The sequence below is a fragment of the Montipora capricornis genome, chromosome 3, assembly GCF_036669925.1.
Source record: "Montipora capricornis isolate CH-2021 chromosome 3, ASM3666992v2, whole genome shotgun sequence".
Lineage (NCBI taxonomy): Eukaryota > Metazoa > Cnidaria > Anthozoa > Scleractinia > Acroporidae > Montipora > Montipora capricornis.
The window spans coordinates 23162963-23177692 of NC_090885.1; the positions used below are offsets into that span (position 1 = coordinate 23162963).

Here is a 14730-nt window from a genome sequence, read left to right on the forward strand (position 1 = left end):
CATATCTTGTTTCATGTTACACAACATGCGTGTTTTAGCGTTTGGTGACCACTTTTTCATCATTTCAAAAATGAGTAAAACAAGTTGTTCTAAATCTAGACATTTCATCAATATCTATATAATAAACAGAACATTACATGGCCGTTTGGGGATACGAAATTTATCTTCTAGTGCTGAAAGTATCGCGAACGAGTGAGAGATACCTTCAGCACGAGAAGATAAAATTCGTATCCCCAAGCGGCCTTGTAATATCCACTATATATATTAACTCTAAGATGGCGAGTTCTTATCGCCTTTGCTAACGCATCGCACACTTTACAAACGACTTTCGACGACAGCTGAGGCGGAGCATCTTCGTAAGCTGGATTGTCGCCCGAATCCTCTGAAACTGCCATTATTGTTGTTGGAAGTGTCGATTAAAAGGGAAGTTGTGTTGGATCCATAGCCTGGCATTCGGCAGGTTCGGAGACAAAGGAAGCAAATTGCAACTGTCTCCCTTCCCTTTTGTGTAAAGAAACAGTAAATAAGTGGAAAAACGAAACAGTGTGAATATAACAGCCACGCGCAAATTGCGTACCCAATAAAGTTGCTTTGTAGCGAAAGCTGGTGCAAGAAGTCAAACAAGTGCAGTGCATTGAAAACGTAGAATGGTCCCCAACAAACAACTATGGAGATGAGCGTCACCAGGATAATTTTTGTTGCCTTTCTTTGTTTCCTTTGTTTTCTTGGGATGTTTTTAAACGTGTCTCTTTCACTTCCCCGCAACTGAAAAGTGCGTTTGGTGCCTTTGAGAAGGGAACAAACGGTGATGGAGTGAAGAACTATAATTACAGCTAAGGGACAGAAAAACGTGACTGTCTTGACAATTAGCTTTTTTTGAAGTGCCTGTAAGTCAGGGAAATCGTCTGCACAGAGGAAACCATTCTCGTATTTCATATGCTTCCTGTAACTAAGGTGGAAAATTGATTCTGCAATGGCTAAGATCCACGCGACGGGCATAAAGCGGCAAACCATTCGTTTTCTTAGACGAACATGGAATGGAAAGCGAACCGCCAAGAATTTCTCGCAAGTTATGGCCAAAAGATTCAACAAAGCTGACTGGATGGCGGTATTCTGCACAAATGTGACTAAAAAGCACATGGCAGGACCAAAAACCCAATCACCGAACATGTAAAGATCCATCGTAACAAATGGCACGCAAAACACTGTCATCAGAATATCTGATATTACAAGGTTGATAGTCGCGAGGTTCGAGGAATTTCTCCTCTTTGAAGAGAAGAGAGTAACAATCAAAATGGGAATGTTTCCTGACAGAGAAACAAATGCCACTGCAAAGAGCGATACAATGATGACATTCCTCTCTCCTTTGGTTAGAATGCAACTCATTTCTGCGCAAAGGTATGGATGGCTGGAGTTCCCGGCGGTCGTGTTGGCCATGTTGGTTAAGGCTTTCTTTTGCAATGACGATGGGTTTTGAAGATTGTTTGCCGGTATAATGATTAAATATAGATATCCAATGATATCACTCTGTGGCTCGATGACCCCATAAATGCTGCAGCAAGGACAGACGAGAAGTACCGATCAGTCTACGATATTACGAAACGTTGATTTCACAATGGATCATAACTGTGGCCACGTTGAAACGACCAGTTGTCCAAAGGTGTCAAAGTCCTTTGCCAAATGAATATGATAATGTTCTTAAACTGCTACTGAATCAAGTGGATTACGCCCTGATGGACGTAAAAAAGTGCTTATTGCTATTTCAAAGAATATGCAGCTGATCATCCAAGAGGATTCGATAAGATCGCCGCATAATAAAAAGACGCCGAACAGAACTTGCGCAATCTCGTACTGGTCATTCACCAACAGTCACGGTTAGGCAGAAACCACATGCAATCATTTAAAATCCAGACTACCCTGGATTTTTGAAGGATTTTCGCGTGCAATCTGCAAAGCAAAATAGAAAAAATTGAGGATTTGGTCGAGGGAAAAAGGAACGGGAATGACAAACGTAAAAGGGGAGAACAACTTAAATGCTTCCCCTCCTACATGTGTCAAGATGACATGTCACATAATGTGGCCGTCGATTTGAGCCCGCCTCATAACACGAAAGTTATACTAGAAAAGTTTACGCAACATGACCAGTAACGAGGGCTGAATGGGGGCATTACGATCGGCGCTTCATGAGAAGACCACCGACATTTACAAAGACTTTTGAAAAATAATTTACGCCGCTGTTAGATAAATATCTTGGTGGGGGTGCTCGATAGTGTAAAGGCCAAATTAAAATGGAAACGGATCCAGAAATGTCGATATGTCAATCAAATTCTTGTTTTTATTCGCAACCTTTTGAATCATAAATAATATCCATGATCGCACTTTGTTCACAATTCATATCACGTACAAATAAATGTGATAAATTTGTGTTTTGCCAGAAATGGAAAAAAAAAGAACACTTCTATGATATAAGCTATTTTCTTGCCTGTTGACTGCTGATGGCAAGTAAGTTCTCAAAAGAGAGAGGCCAGTTAAAATGAGAAAATTTTTATGCTTTATGACAAGCGACAGCCTGTCTTTTCACCTTTTACGTTAGCACGTTGCTAAATTTCTCATTTTATTGTACATAGCACATACACGAGTGGCATCACGAACGATCAATTATACCAGAGATATTTGCATCGCACGTAATTAATTTATGAGTAGTTTTCGCTATTAATAAGCCACCTGGAGTTGTGCCTTTAATAATGCACTGTAGTCGACATTTTAACGTTTGAGTTTTACCACGAATTCCGAGTTATTAAAAAAAATCTCATCATACATTCAAGTGAAATTTTAATTTCATAAATCTCGAATTTCAGTACGTTTTAACCTAGAAAAGCCCTTCCACAAGCTCTAGTTCAATAGTTACCTTGTCTCTGGCAAATAATGCCAAATTTATGTGACTGCCTTGGACTGTGCGCATGCGTCAAAAGAATCTCAATGGCAAGTATGGCTAAAATGGTTTTTCAACAATTGAAACTTCAACGTTGCATAATATTATGTTTGGTTTCTTTGGAATTCGTAGCAATTTTTGGTTGCTGTAAACAGGGTAGGGTTTTTAAGAATTTAACATTCCAGAAGTTTCAAATCTAAAATGTGGTACTCGTAGGTAATCGGCAGGCGATAAGGCTCAGTTTAATTTTAGTCATCAAAAAGAAACAGTTTTAACCTTATCTGCAATTTTGATATTATAAACGCGAGATTGAAAATGGCAGAGGCGTGGGACGTTGGATTATCGTACTTATGCCAAGCAGGGAAAGGACGCAAAAGTAAAGTGCACATTTTTTTAAGACAGGAAAATAGAGCTGTATTATTAGCAGTTAATAAATTTTCTTCCTGAAATCACTGAGTCGATGTCTCATGCAGTGGGAGTTAGTTTCGCGCGCGCGAAAACTGTGTTCGGCCACCTTAAACGGAATAAGTGAAAATAATTGTTAACTATTTTCGCATCCTTCAAGTCAGCTGTCAAGTGACTTACACCAGTGTCTATTACTGAAAAAAATCCCTAATTTTAGCTTTTGAAACTGTATGACCAAAGCTCTTAAAAGACTGAAGTTCGCACAATACCTCTGCTATGTTATTGCCCAAAAGCGTTTTGAAAAAACCTTAAAGGTGGGCAGACACGAGGTGTCTTGTTGCAGTGGCATGTTGCAGCGACAAAAAAAATAATAATTTGTAGTGCACACTCACGCGACCGTGTTGCAGGGACGAGTAGCGGGGACATGTGGCAGGGAGAAAATCACAACATGTGCACAAACATGAAAAATGTTGCGGGTACATGTCCCAGGGATATTTTGCAGCGACATGTCCCAGGGATATGTTGCAGCGACATGTCCCCTCGTGTGAGCTGATACTTTTATATTTGTGCAACATACATTCACGGACTGCGGTACCGGAGAAGAAAAAGACAAAAAGTGATATCATGAACGCTCACAATATTATAAGCTTTAAAGGTCCTTTCCATCATTCAAGTCCTTGTAGTAACTGATTTCGACAAAAAATACACTCTGCTTTTTATCTTGAAAACTGATGACAAAATTATTTCGTTTGCTTCTCCTAATTTTTATAAGTAAGTAAAACCATTTTCTGAGACACCGGCGATGGCGATTAAAGCGTGAAGCTTATGGGTAAGTGTGATTACAGATTAGAATAAGACAAATTGAATAGGATAAAATATATGTACAATCTAAAACATTTTTACTTAAAATCCAAATAAATTAAAGTTGAAAATAGGGTAAATATAGGACTTAAAAGCAACCCATTCGAATTTTCCGTAAGTTGAACAATTTGTTTCGCCAGTTGTTTTAAAAACGTCTTAGCATTGCACCTGCTGGAATTAAAGAGTGCTTTGTGTCTACGCCGATGAACGGATGTTCCATCCGGTTGTGGCACTGTACACAATAGAATTCGCCGGAATCCGCATGATGTTAGTTTTAAACTCGTAAAATCGGAGAAAAGCCAGTTGTTCCTTGACAGCCCCGATACTGTTTGTTCCTTCTTTCGGTAGCCACATAAAAGCGGTTTCTAGGCATGTGTGTTCTTAATTTAAGCTGAATAAACAAGATTTAGAAGAAAGTGGAAGAAATGTATTTTCTGTCGATCGTCCTACTTTAAATTGTTTTTGTCTCATATTTTGCGTCAGGCTTTTGGCAAATGAAAAAAAATCTCGTAGTTTCCTTGGTGCTGTATATCTCCCAAGATTTGATAGATCTTGATAGACAAATGTCGAGTTTTAATTAGCGGAAAAGGCATAGCAAATGCTTTGAGAAATGAGGTGACAAACTACTCACGGTTGTCAGATCGTCAAACGTACAAAGCCGTATAACCCAGACCCAACGATTTCAGGGACATTGCGGGCCTCGCAAGCCTGTCTAGTAGACCCTTTGGTGACCAGAATACAAAATAACGCCCTCAAAGTCAAAGAGGTTTACAATTTCTGTTAACGATGCCATGAGAGGGGCAACTTTTCCTGACAATCTTTCATAATGTCATCTTGTCATGTATTGTTTCAATGATTAACGTCAAGACACTAAAAATTACAAATGCATGAACGCCAAGGAAATTTTTTTAAAGAGATGTTCAATTTTTTTTGAAAATTCCGGGAGTAAATTATTCCAGAGTTCGTGTCTAGTCTTGCACTGAAGGCTCACGACAATCATAACAAGCCGCTGTCTCAGATGATATTTCAATCTTTACGCCCAAGAGACCTTGACAAGTGAATTGAGCGAGAGATTCCTGTGACGTCTTGTAAATCGGGTACACCGTTCACAAGTCAGGTTTTCTTTCCTTCGATTATTCTAGTTTCTCTGGATTTGCATTTGAGATTCACATAAACTAACACCGTGTAGAGTTCAAATCTCGGCTGTCGGGGGGGCGGTGTTATTTTAACTCTGTAAACTTTGTCTCCAAAACGAAAAAAAAAAAGATAAAAATTACAAAGAAATATATTTGGCGACCTACCCGAGTTAAAACTGATGTTGAAACTGAACCTTACTGCTATTCAAAGTCAGCAATGCTTGTTTTTCTGCCTGTCTCTGCAGTTTAATGCAAAAGCGAGGTCATTATCGCCTGCTAAATCACAGGCAAATTAAATGCACATTAAAAAGATCCCCGTCAAACTTTTAAAAGTTAATGAGGAGCTTGAGTAAACGACTGTTTCTCACATTCTGAAGGAAATCTTTCACTAAGAAGTAAATTTATTTACAAATCCGAAATGATGGCAATAAAAGATAAAAATAGTTGAATTATAAAGAAGTATGGACGACATATCTGAAACGGATTTTCTCCTGTTAAATTTAATTTTGCTGAGTCTGCCCAAAACAAATTCATGCTAAAACAAAATGAAAACTTCCGGTGGAAAAATCTTACCTAGGAAAAAGCACCCGGCTTAACTGCTTGAAACGTAGACGATAGATATTTTTCTTTAAAAACATTAGCACAGCCTAAGCACGTCATGCCTAAATCAGAATTTTAAATACTGGCAAGTAACAAAAAACTCACGATGTCGCCTATGGGTTTCCTGAACTTTCTTGTTGCCAGAGTTATCTTAATTTTGCTCTTTGCATGGTAAAAAGAGCACCCTTTGCTTCACTGGCCTTTTCTGAAGTAAACTGAACAATTATAGGGAATGATTTATTTAAATTTGGCTTTACAAATTGCTGTCAGCCATCATCCGTTTTTCAATGGCTGTTGGATAGTTAACGAGACTGTTGATTAATCGCGAGAGTCAACAACTTCCTAATAAGGACTTTCTTTACAGAGGATGAACATTTTCCTTTACTTCGAAAAGCTAGACGAGTTTCTTAGAACGTGACAACCGGTCCGGCTTTGGCAAATATTTCTAATACCATTGTATCAAGTTAATCTCAACACCTATCACTCTATTGGTTTCTTTTGACAACACCAAAAACTTCAGCATACTTATACAAACACTGAGGTCGCCTCAGTGTAAAAGAGTTCTAAGCATAAGTTTCCTTTGGCGCAGTCTAGCTCCCGAAAAATTGCCGAGTTCCGTTATCGGTTCATTGTATAAATTTTTTGAAAGGCTTTATAGCCTTTAAAAACGACATCAGCGGCGTTTGTTCATCCGGAACGAGTTGAAAAATGGTAAATCAACCATCGTAAAAAGGATTTGCGAGATGACGTCTGAAAATTGCAACGCGCTAACGCTAGCTTGAAACGTCAGCTCAAAAATGTTTTTTTTGCGTAGGCTGATTTTCCTTTGTCAACCGAATTTTCGTTTTTTCAATTTTCTTTTGAAACGCAAGGCAAACAATTTATTTGTACTTTATCTATCTTTATATCAAATGCGCAAAGACAAAAAGCTGTGTCCTCCAATCATGAAAATCGCGCCCAAAGGAGGAAATGTTGGCTCATTTTAATTGATAAAAACTGTTTTCAAATCGTCTCGACGATGTTGCAAATTGACATTATACACTTTGTACGAGTCTTCAATCTTCCTACCGAGAAAAATTAACAGTTTTAAGCAGCGAAAGATATGATAATTCCTTGTAAAGAAGGTTGCATGAAACAACTACTCTAGATAAATTTTGTTCCCCGCCATGATGTTGTGTTGACTCCATCTAAATTCTTATTTGAGTTTTAATTTCAAGTATCCCTTACCGCTCTTTTTCATTATCCAAATTGATTGAAGTTCTGATTATCACAGGGCATTTCTTGCAGGTGATAATTAAAAAAATAGAGAAGAAATACATGAACCCACCCTTTCAAATCTGTCTGTACATCAGAAGTTGGAGGAGATAGGTGGAAATATTGGTGCTTGTTTACTAAACAAAAAATATTATTTTAGTGGAAAAAGAAATTTATCTTGAGCTATAAAAGTTTGATGGATTTGTGGTGTACCAGCTGTGAATTTAGTTAATGGTGGAAAATAGGCGTGATATATGTTAAAAATTGAACTAGCTATTAGAAAAAGAGAAAAATATATACAGTATTGCGGAATTGTTGATAATTTTTCTCGGTAGGAAGACTGAAGACTCGTATAATGTCAATTTGCAACATCGTCGAGACGATTTGGAAACAAATTCAATTTGTAAATTCAAGAAAAAAATTCTAAAGAAAACACTACCTAGTTCAACAACCTCTCAGCTGGTAGTGAGACATCACTCAAGGATGAAAAAGTGATTTATTATAATTACATAGGGCCCATTTATCACTGGCGCTTAAAACACAGCACTTTCCATTTCTTAATGCTTCGGTAAACGATCAAACCAGTGTCGTTTTACAAAATCATTTAGCAGTTTTGGCACAAATGTAAATGGCTTTTTTTCAAAAATATGTAGAACACACATTTACCCATCATTCGAACACCCTTGCAACCGAACTCCAGGTGGCACGTGACTCCTCCCATCAGCACGCGAGCCCGCCTCGAATCCTTTCTCTTCCCGAAAGCTCTCGACGAGAGCCCATCTACGAGCGTCTGTATGCGGACTAGGAAATAAATAGGCCTTGGTTCACTTTGCCTGATGAGTGATCAATCATTGTTTGTCCCAGCTAAGCCAACCAACATTGTATTAAGCAAAGGCGATGTTCGGTGAATTGTTTGATGCTTCAACAATCAAACAATTCGCCGAACATCGTCTATTCTGCGAATCACACTGAAATAGACTAAAGGGGGTTAATATGACAGTAACAAGGGAAAGAGAAGAAAAAAATGTGTCATTATTGTGCGTATATTCCTTTCCTGTTGAAAGAGATCAATGTAAAGTTTGTCGAAACGTGACCCTTGTTTGAAACGCCCATTCACAGATGTTGGAAATAAATGACGCGTCAATTTGATTTTCACGATCGAAATTTCCATTGTCCTAAACTAGTAACATGGATTTCTTTTTTGGGTAGTCATGAGAATTTGGTGTTATATCAAGGCCACACCTCTAATTAAGCTGATGGTATTCTTAATTCTCAATACCTGTCGGACTGACTTTTTATTGAAACCTTGGGGAGAATTTACGTACCAATCACTCCTGGGATTGGAAGGGTTATAACACTTGTTCTTCTGTTGTAATCTTTTCTTCTTTTTGTAATAGCTCTCTTACCCTTTATGTACTGTCAGTGACTAGTTTTGACAATAATCAGTAAATGTCTGCATGACTATTCACGTGGAAATGACTCAGAAAAATTTAAAAATATTTGAGTGAAGTGAAACGATTTTAGTAACTTGGCCCTGAAATTAAGTCATTGATTCAATTTGACAGGTTCCTTGGGTCGGAGCGAGAAAAAAAAATCAAACAAACAAAACAAAAAACACGGGCTTTTCTCGATTTTTAGTTCGACGGTGTAAGACAATCATCCATGTGGGCGCGATAAAACAATTTTTATGACTTATATAATCTTTGTGCAAACCTTGTAGCCAGCCAAAATAAACAACATTTTTAGATCATTAACGACTTCTGCGTGAGGAATAGACCATAGGAGGAGATTTTTTCTTTAGATTTATAGCTAAGGTATTAGAGTTCGAGTCACAAGAGGATAAGCTGCGAGGAAAAAACAACCAGTCGCTAAACAAGAGAGCGCTCTTGAATTCAGACAAGCGATTTCCATCGTTTAGAATTCCTCACTTGTTATTCAAATTAAAAGTGAGCTATCATTGATTCACCTATCGGAGTTCATATATTAAACAATTATCCTGAAAAATCGAGCGGAATATATCGCCTGATACTTAGCCGACGAGGTCGTAGGCCGAGTTGGCTAAAATCAGGCGATATTCCGCAAGATTGAGCAGGATAATTGTTTATTATTCAACACATTGATGACAAAGCACAGTTTTCTACGTTTATTGGAAAAAAAAAAAGCTGAAAAAACTACCATTTTTCTCCGCGACAGAGAAAATTATATATATCGCAGGATATACGTTGAGTACAAACGACGAAATAGTGAGTGCGCTGACCAAATTTGGACATTGTCAATATGTGTTGAATATCTATATACTTCGCCAAATGTCCGGCATTTGTTTCGAAAATAACTTGAAAATTCTTGCGGAGAAGATCGCCTGCATCCAACAAAGGAAGCAGAGAAATTCGTTCTTACGCAGTTCAAAGCGTAATCTATATTAATGTTAAGCCACTCCTCAGCATTTCACAAAGCTTTGAACAAGGCATTTTCTAAAAATGTAAAAATTAAGGGATGTAAATATGTGGAGAAAGAAAGATTCAAGCAAAGACCCAAGGTCCCGCAAACCCTTAACATGTACATGAATGTACAGCAATGCAAAAGGTTTGATTTTGGCCTGAATTCTAGGATCTTTAAATTCTGGCGATGAGATCTTCCCTGCTGAGGGAAAGGAAGATTTTACCACCGGTTGAAAAATACCTTTGCTCAGACGACCCCTCGTATCAGAACAGAATTGAAGAATTGGTTGAGTCCGGTCCGTTCACTTCAACTGCTTTTGGCAGGTAAATATTCTTGGCCACACTATATCTTGTTCCTTCACACATGTAAATACATTCCCAGCTGTCAAATTAACTACATGGACTTGGCTGATAAGACTGGCACGTGTTTGAAACAGAAGATAAGAAAGTAAGTGCCACGTGCTGAGAAGAGAAAATTGGCTTTAACTTGCATTATTACAACCTTACAGGTAACGTCCTTTACGACCTCAGTCCAAGAGAAACACACGCTGAATACCTTAATTCCAAATCCTTTTGAAGGCTTAAAAAAATAGAGCCATCTGATGTCCAAGGGTGCAGGTAGGCAGAGAAAATTACAAATGCACACAAAAAGACAAAAAAAATAAATAAACCGAGAAAAAGTGATGCAGCATGGCAAAAGACCATGTTTGCATTCTAGTGGACCCATGCAAGTGAATCCTGGATCAAGAAAAGGCTGCAGCACTAATTTTCGCAATAGGCCATTTCCGAGTTCTTGTCTGCCTCCTCTTCAAATTGAGTCTAAGTGCGAAGTATTTGTGATGGTAATTAGTTCTACTTTATAAAGACGTCTTATAAAACTCATTAATAATTCATGATGGGAAAACAAAAGAAATGTTTTATTAATCAATATCTGTATTTCTGATACAGCTTTCTCTTCATTTACATAAATGTTTCTTTCAATTTTCACGGTTAAAATGTCTTGAATCACCAAAAATACCTAGTGTACATTAACACTTAAATGCTGACATTTCATAAGCACAATACAACATTCGCGCCAGTATTGTATCGGATATAAAATGTCTCGCCTTCGGCTCGACATTGTATATCCGATACAATACGGTCGCTCAGATTGTATTTAGTACTTATTAAAATAGCCGTTCGGATAGTGTTGCAGGGAAAATACCACCGCGAATATGGGCATTCTTCCATCTAATCCCAGGGGTATTTTGTGTATTCATTTGATAAGTATATGCAATACACTATTTCGTTGAGAGTAAATATATATCTTCAGTATCTTATGTGCAGAAAAGTGCACCAACCTCGAATAACCTATATTTTTAGGCCCGTTTTAAACATCGCATTTTACATGTGCCGAATATAATGCGAATGAGCGAAAACAAGAGATATTTCTTATTTGCATGGATTAGATTCGGCACATGTAAAATGCGACGTTTGACGACGAATTTGAGAAAGTAATTCCAGTTCGCCTACTAGACGAATTGAGCGTGTTATATTATCTGCAGTGCGCAGGACTAGTTTCCTGGCCTGGGTAGAAGAAGATTAATCGGGGGATCACAGGTTCGACTCCTTTTAGCCGAAAGCTTGAGCAATCATCGATAAATAGACCGTAATCATAAATGGCGGTCACATTTACAATTCTTTTGTCCACGTGCAAATTAGCCTACCAAGCCTCATTTTAGAGCAAAAATTCTTTTCAATTCACTGTATGTTATCGAGGCTTGGTAGGCTAATTTGCACTTCGACAAAAGAATTATAAATTGGCCGCCATTTATGAATAAGGTCTATACACCTATACCTTAGGCACTATGCAGATTGTGTAGTACATAATATATGAAAATCATGCATTTAAACTGCATGTGGAAAGAATCTTAAGTCTTGAAGTGATAGAATGAGAGTATCGATGTTTGAAGATGTAATAAATAAATGCGTTGGAGAGAAAAATGATAATTTAGTAGCTTGGCTACGGCGTAAAAGACAAAAGAGAAAAATGACCCTCACACTTGTATGGACAATCTACACAATTGTCTCTTATAGACACCTGAAAATACAATCTTTCGTCTGTAGCCCGCACTTCAAAAATATCGTGACATTTCTTCCATTGAATCATTTCACGGGAAGTTCACTGAACCCAACAAATTGTAGTTGGTAGAGCATTAAACGGATGGAAAGGAAAGGAAAGGAACTTTATTCAAGTGTCCAGTCTTCTAGCGCTGGAGCACTAATTGGAGACACTGACTGGAGCTAGCTGAATTTTTCAGGTGTCCATAAGAGACAAGGATTCGAACCTACGACCTCCGTAACACCGGTCAGCGGTCGGATGCTCTTAACTATCGAGCCACTTGAATTCCTTATGAGAGGCTACTTCAGCAGTGTGACTTAGCGTGGCTTTCTTTGCTGTCCGTAACAGCAATGATCAATTCAAGACTTATGCAAATTACTTTACCGATCTTTGGACGAAAACAAAAGACGCCCTGTGATTATTTGCTTAAATTTGTTTTTGTTATTTTCGTACGGATTACGGGTTTCCGTAAACAAAAACGGTTTAAGGTTTCAATTTTAAGTTCAACTCGGCAAAGAAATGAATTAACCCGTATTGTTCGATCCCTCAAAAACTTTGCCAAAAAAACTCTTGTTGTATAAAATCATGGCTATACCTCAAAAGTTCCAGTCCGCGGCACTTGATGAATCGTCTGCTGTTTTGCCTTCCTTTTTAACGCGAACAACTGGAGAATTCAACAACTTGCAGTGTTTCCCAAGTTGAGTACTTCAGTTCTATACTTCTGTAAAAGATGTATGAGATGCGCGGACGTATTTTTCAAATTACTACGGAAACAGTACATCCGTTCGAATTCTTTTTAGCTGCACGGAAACGTTGTGTTGATAACGGAAACCTTTAGGGGCTATAAAACTCTGTCAGCATTCGTGGAATTCTCCAGAAATGCTAGCTGACCTTTTCCGAGTAAAATGCAGACATATTAAAATTTATAAAATCAGAAAGAGTTAAATTTTGTTGGTATACCAGACTTTGGGGTACATTTCACAAGGATTCGAACATTTGGGATGAGCCGGGCAGTTTTTCGGAAGACATGTTGTTTGGTGCCCCTAAGATTATTCATCATTTGTTCTCGAGTTCACCAGACAACATCTAGGATGCCAACGAGATGACATTGGTAATAATTAACAATTAGACCCGTGGCCCTTGAAAGCGAAGGGTCTAATTGTTTTAGTATCACCCAACTAGTCGGACAGAAAAGGCAACGATAAAGTTAGCAAATGCAAGTTAAAGGCCCACATTTGCCCAAAAGTCATTGCGCACCGTGACTGAATTTCGTGTAACACGAAATTACCTAAATATCTGACATGTTTTCCGCGTGATTGGCCTGAGTGCCGTTAGCCAATCACATCACGTATTTGGACAAGTCGTCATTTGAAAAACAAAAACAAACGACCGCAATGACTTTTGGGCGAAGGTGGGCCTTTAAAGAAATATTTATTTGGGAATAAAACGAAAGAAAGCGTCACGCTTTTCGCTACTCGAGGACTATTAAAGGGAACCTCCAGAACAATCGCTCTTTGTATCAGAACAATAGGGCAACCAAGTTACGTCACAATTATTCAAGATGGCGGTGCCCGGGAAATTTGAAAGCCAAAATAAGCGTTTTTGGAATTTATTTTTCTCGAATACAAACGCTTTCATTGGAAAAAGATTGAGCAATTCCAATTGTAAACATTATGTTCTGTGGTTTAAAGTTATTTTGTTGTTTTAGTGGAGGTTCCCTTTAATAATAGTCCTCTAGTTGCGTAACCAATCAAAATGCAGGATTTGCATTAGTCCACTAGTTGGGTGATACTACATACCTATTAGTATAATTACATTCTCTACTTGCAGAAGTCCCATAATACACCTCTTTTACCCCCAAAATCATGCATTATCACTGTTTGCAATAGGCAAGTTTCGAATAGACCATATTCGTATTCTCAGTATTGGATTGGAACTAGCTTGCAATGGAGGCTAATGCGGGGGAATATATTAAAAAGAGTTAGCCTCAATTGCAAGCTAGTTCCAGTCCAATACTGAGAATACGAATATGGCCTATTGTGTAGTAACAAAAGAACAGAGTCGAGGTTCAGGGGAATAATTTGCATTTTGTTTTGTTCAAAACAAAGGAAAATGCAAATTATTACCCTGAACCTCGACTCTTTTCTTTTGTTGCTGCACAATTCGAAACTAGCCAGTAAATCCTGGGACATGAAGATATCCCAAGAGAAATCGAAAACAATAATTATCCAAATGTTTGGGGGTAAAATAAAAACCTCGATTTCGTCTCGGTTTTAGTATTCACCAATATTCACCTCGCCTTTGGCGAATAATTGTTAAATAACGTTATTTTTATCACGTAATCACGTATCGGTGGCGCTACAGCATTTGTTCCTCTTCAGATCTTGGGGAATCTCTCTCATCGCTTTCCTGGCGTGGTATCTCGGCGTAAGAATTTTGAGTACTTGAAACAGACTCATCGTGATCACACTCTGGTGGCTCTAGATCCAGCTAATTGGGAAAATTGCAATAAATTAGTAGAAATATCTACTACAAACGGAATGCAAAGCGGTCTTCCCTCATATCCCTCTTAAAACGCGAATCCCACGATGCACGCAAGTTTCAAAGGGCTCAGTAAATGAACAACTGCATTTGGAGGGCAAATATATCCCCCACAATAGCTCAAGGACTTTTTGGTAGTCTCTCTCGATCGAAGTGCCTCTTAGGACTCCGCATTAACTAAACATGAACCAGACGACTTTCCATCGTAGATTAAACTTCACACAACCCAGCGACGTGCTTGCTGACTGTCCCAAATCAATTTTTCAATTTCAATTTTGACCATAACCCAAAGTGGGCAAATGTCGCACGGTCACGAGCAGCCACTGTTGCCTCGTTCCATGAGATAAAACCCAACGCTATTCTTTCTTTTTCTGCGGTTCTCCGCCACGTCTTTTTCGGTCTGCCACGACTTATTCTTCCTCATATCAAAGATTCTATATTTGAGGAAAGGTCTCTCTGCTT

The 14730-nt window shown here is 38.3% G+C and overlaps 2 protein-coding genes across 10 annotated transcripts in view; both read right to left on the reverse strand.

Moving 5' to 3' along the window:
* Nucleotides 1-9982, reverse strand: part of LOC138042585 (neuropeptide FF receptor 2-like) — a 12034-nt gene extending 2052 nt beyond the window's left edge. The window contains exons 1-3 of one of the 7 annotated variants that reach the window (XM_068888526.1): nucleotides 6040-6194; nucleotides 5500-5573; nucleotides 1-1947 (exon numbers count right to left, since the gene is read on the reverse strand). The exon at nucleotides 1-1947 is cut by the window's left edge and continues 2052 nt beyond it. In XM_068888526.1, the coding sequence (XP_068744627.1) occupies nucleotides 316-1437 (1122 nt within the window). In that variant the 5' untranslated portion in view covers nucleotides 1438-1947; nucleotides 5500-5573; nucleotides 6040-6194 and the 3' untranslated portion in view covers nucleotides 1-315. Of the gene's footprint in view, nucleotides 1948-4829; nucleotides 4932-5499; nucleotides 5574-5907; nucleotides 6195-7161; nucleotides 7250-7854; nucleotides 7948-9867 lie in introns of those variants that run through there. The other 6 variants (XM_068888527.1, XM_068888530.1, XM_068888531.1 and 3 more) reach the window with 6 other exon arrangements.
* Nucleotides 9983-10517: 535 nt separating this feature from the next.
* LOC138042586 (neogenin-like) overlaps nucleotides 10518-14730 on the reverse strand; it is a 30210-nt gene continuing 25997 nt past the window's right edge. Inside the window, exon 9 of one of the 3 annotated variants that reach the window (XM_068888532.1) lies at nucleotides 10518-14217. In XM_068888532.1, coding sequence (XP_068744633.1) covers nucleotides 14086-14217 — 132 coding nt within the window. In that variant the 3' untranslated portion in view covers nucleotides 10518-14085. The remainder of the gene's footprint in view (nucleotides 14218-14730) is intronic. The other 2 variants (XR_011131034.1, XR_011131035.1) reach the window with 2 other exon arrangements.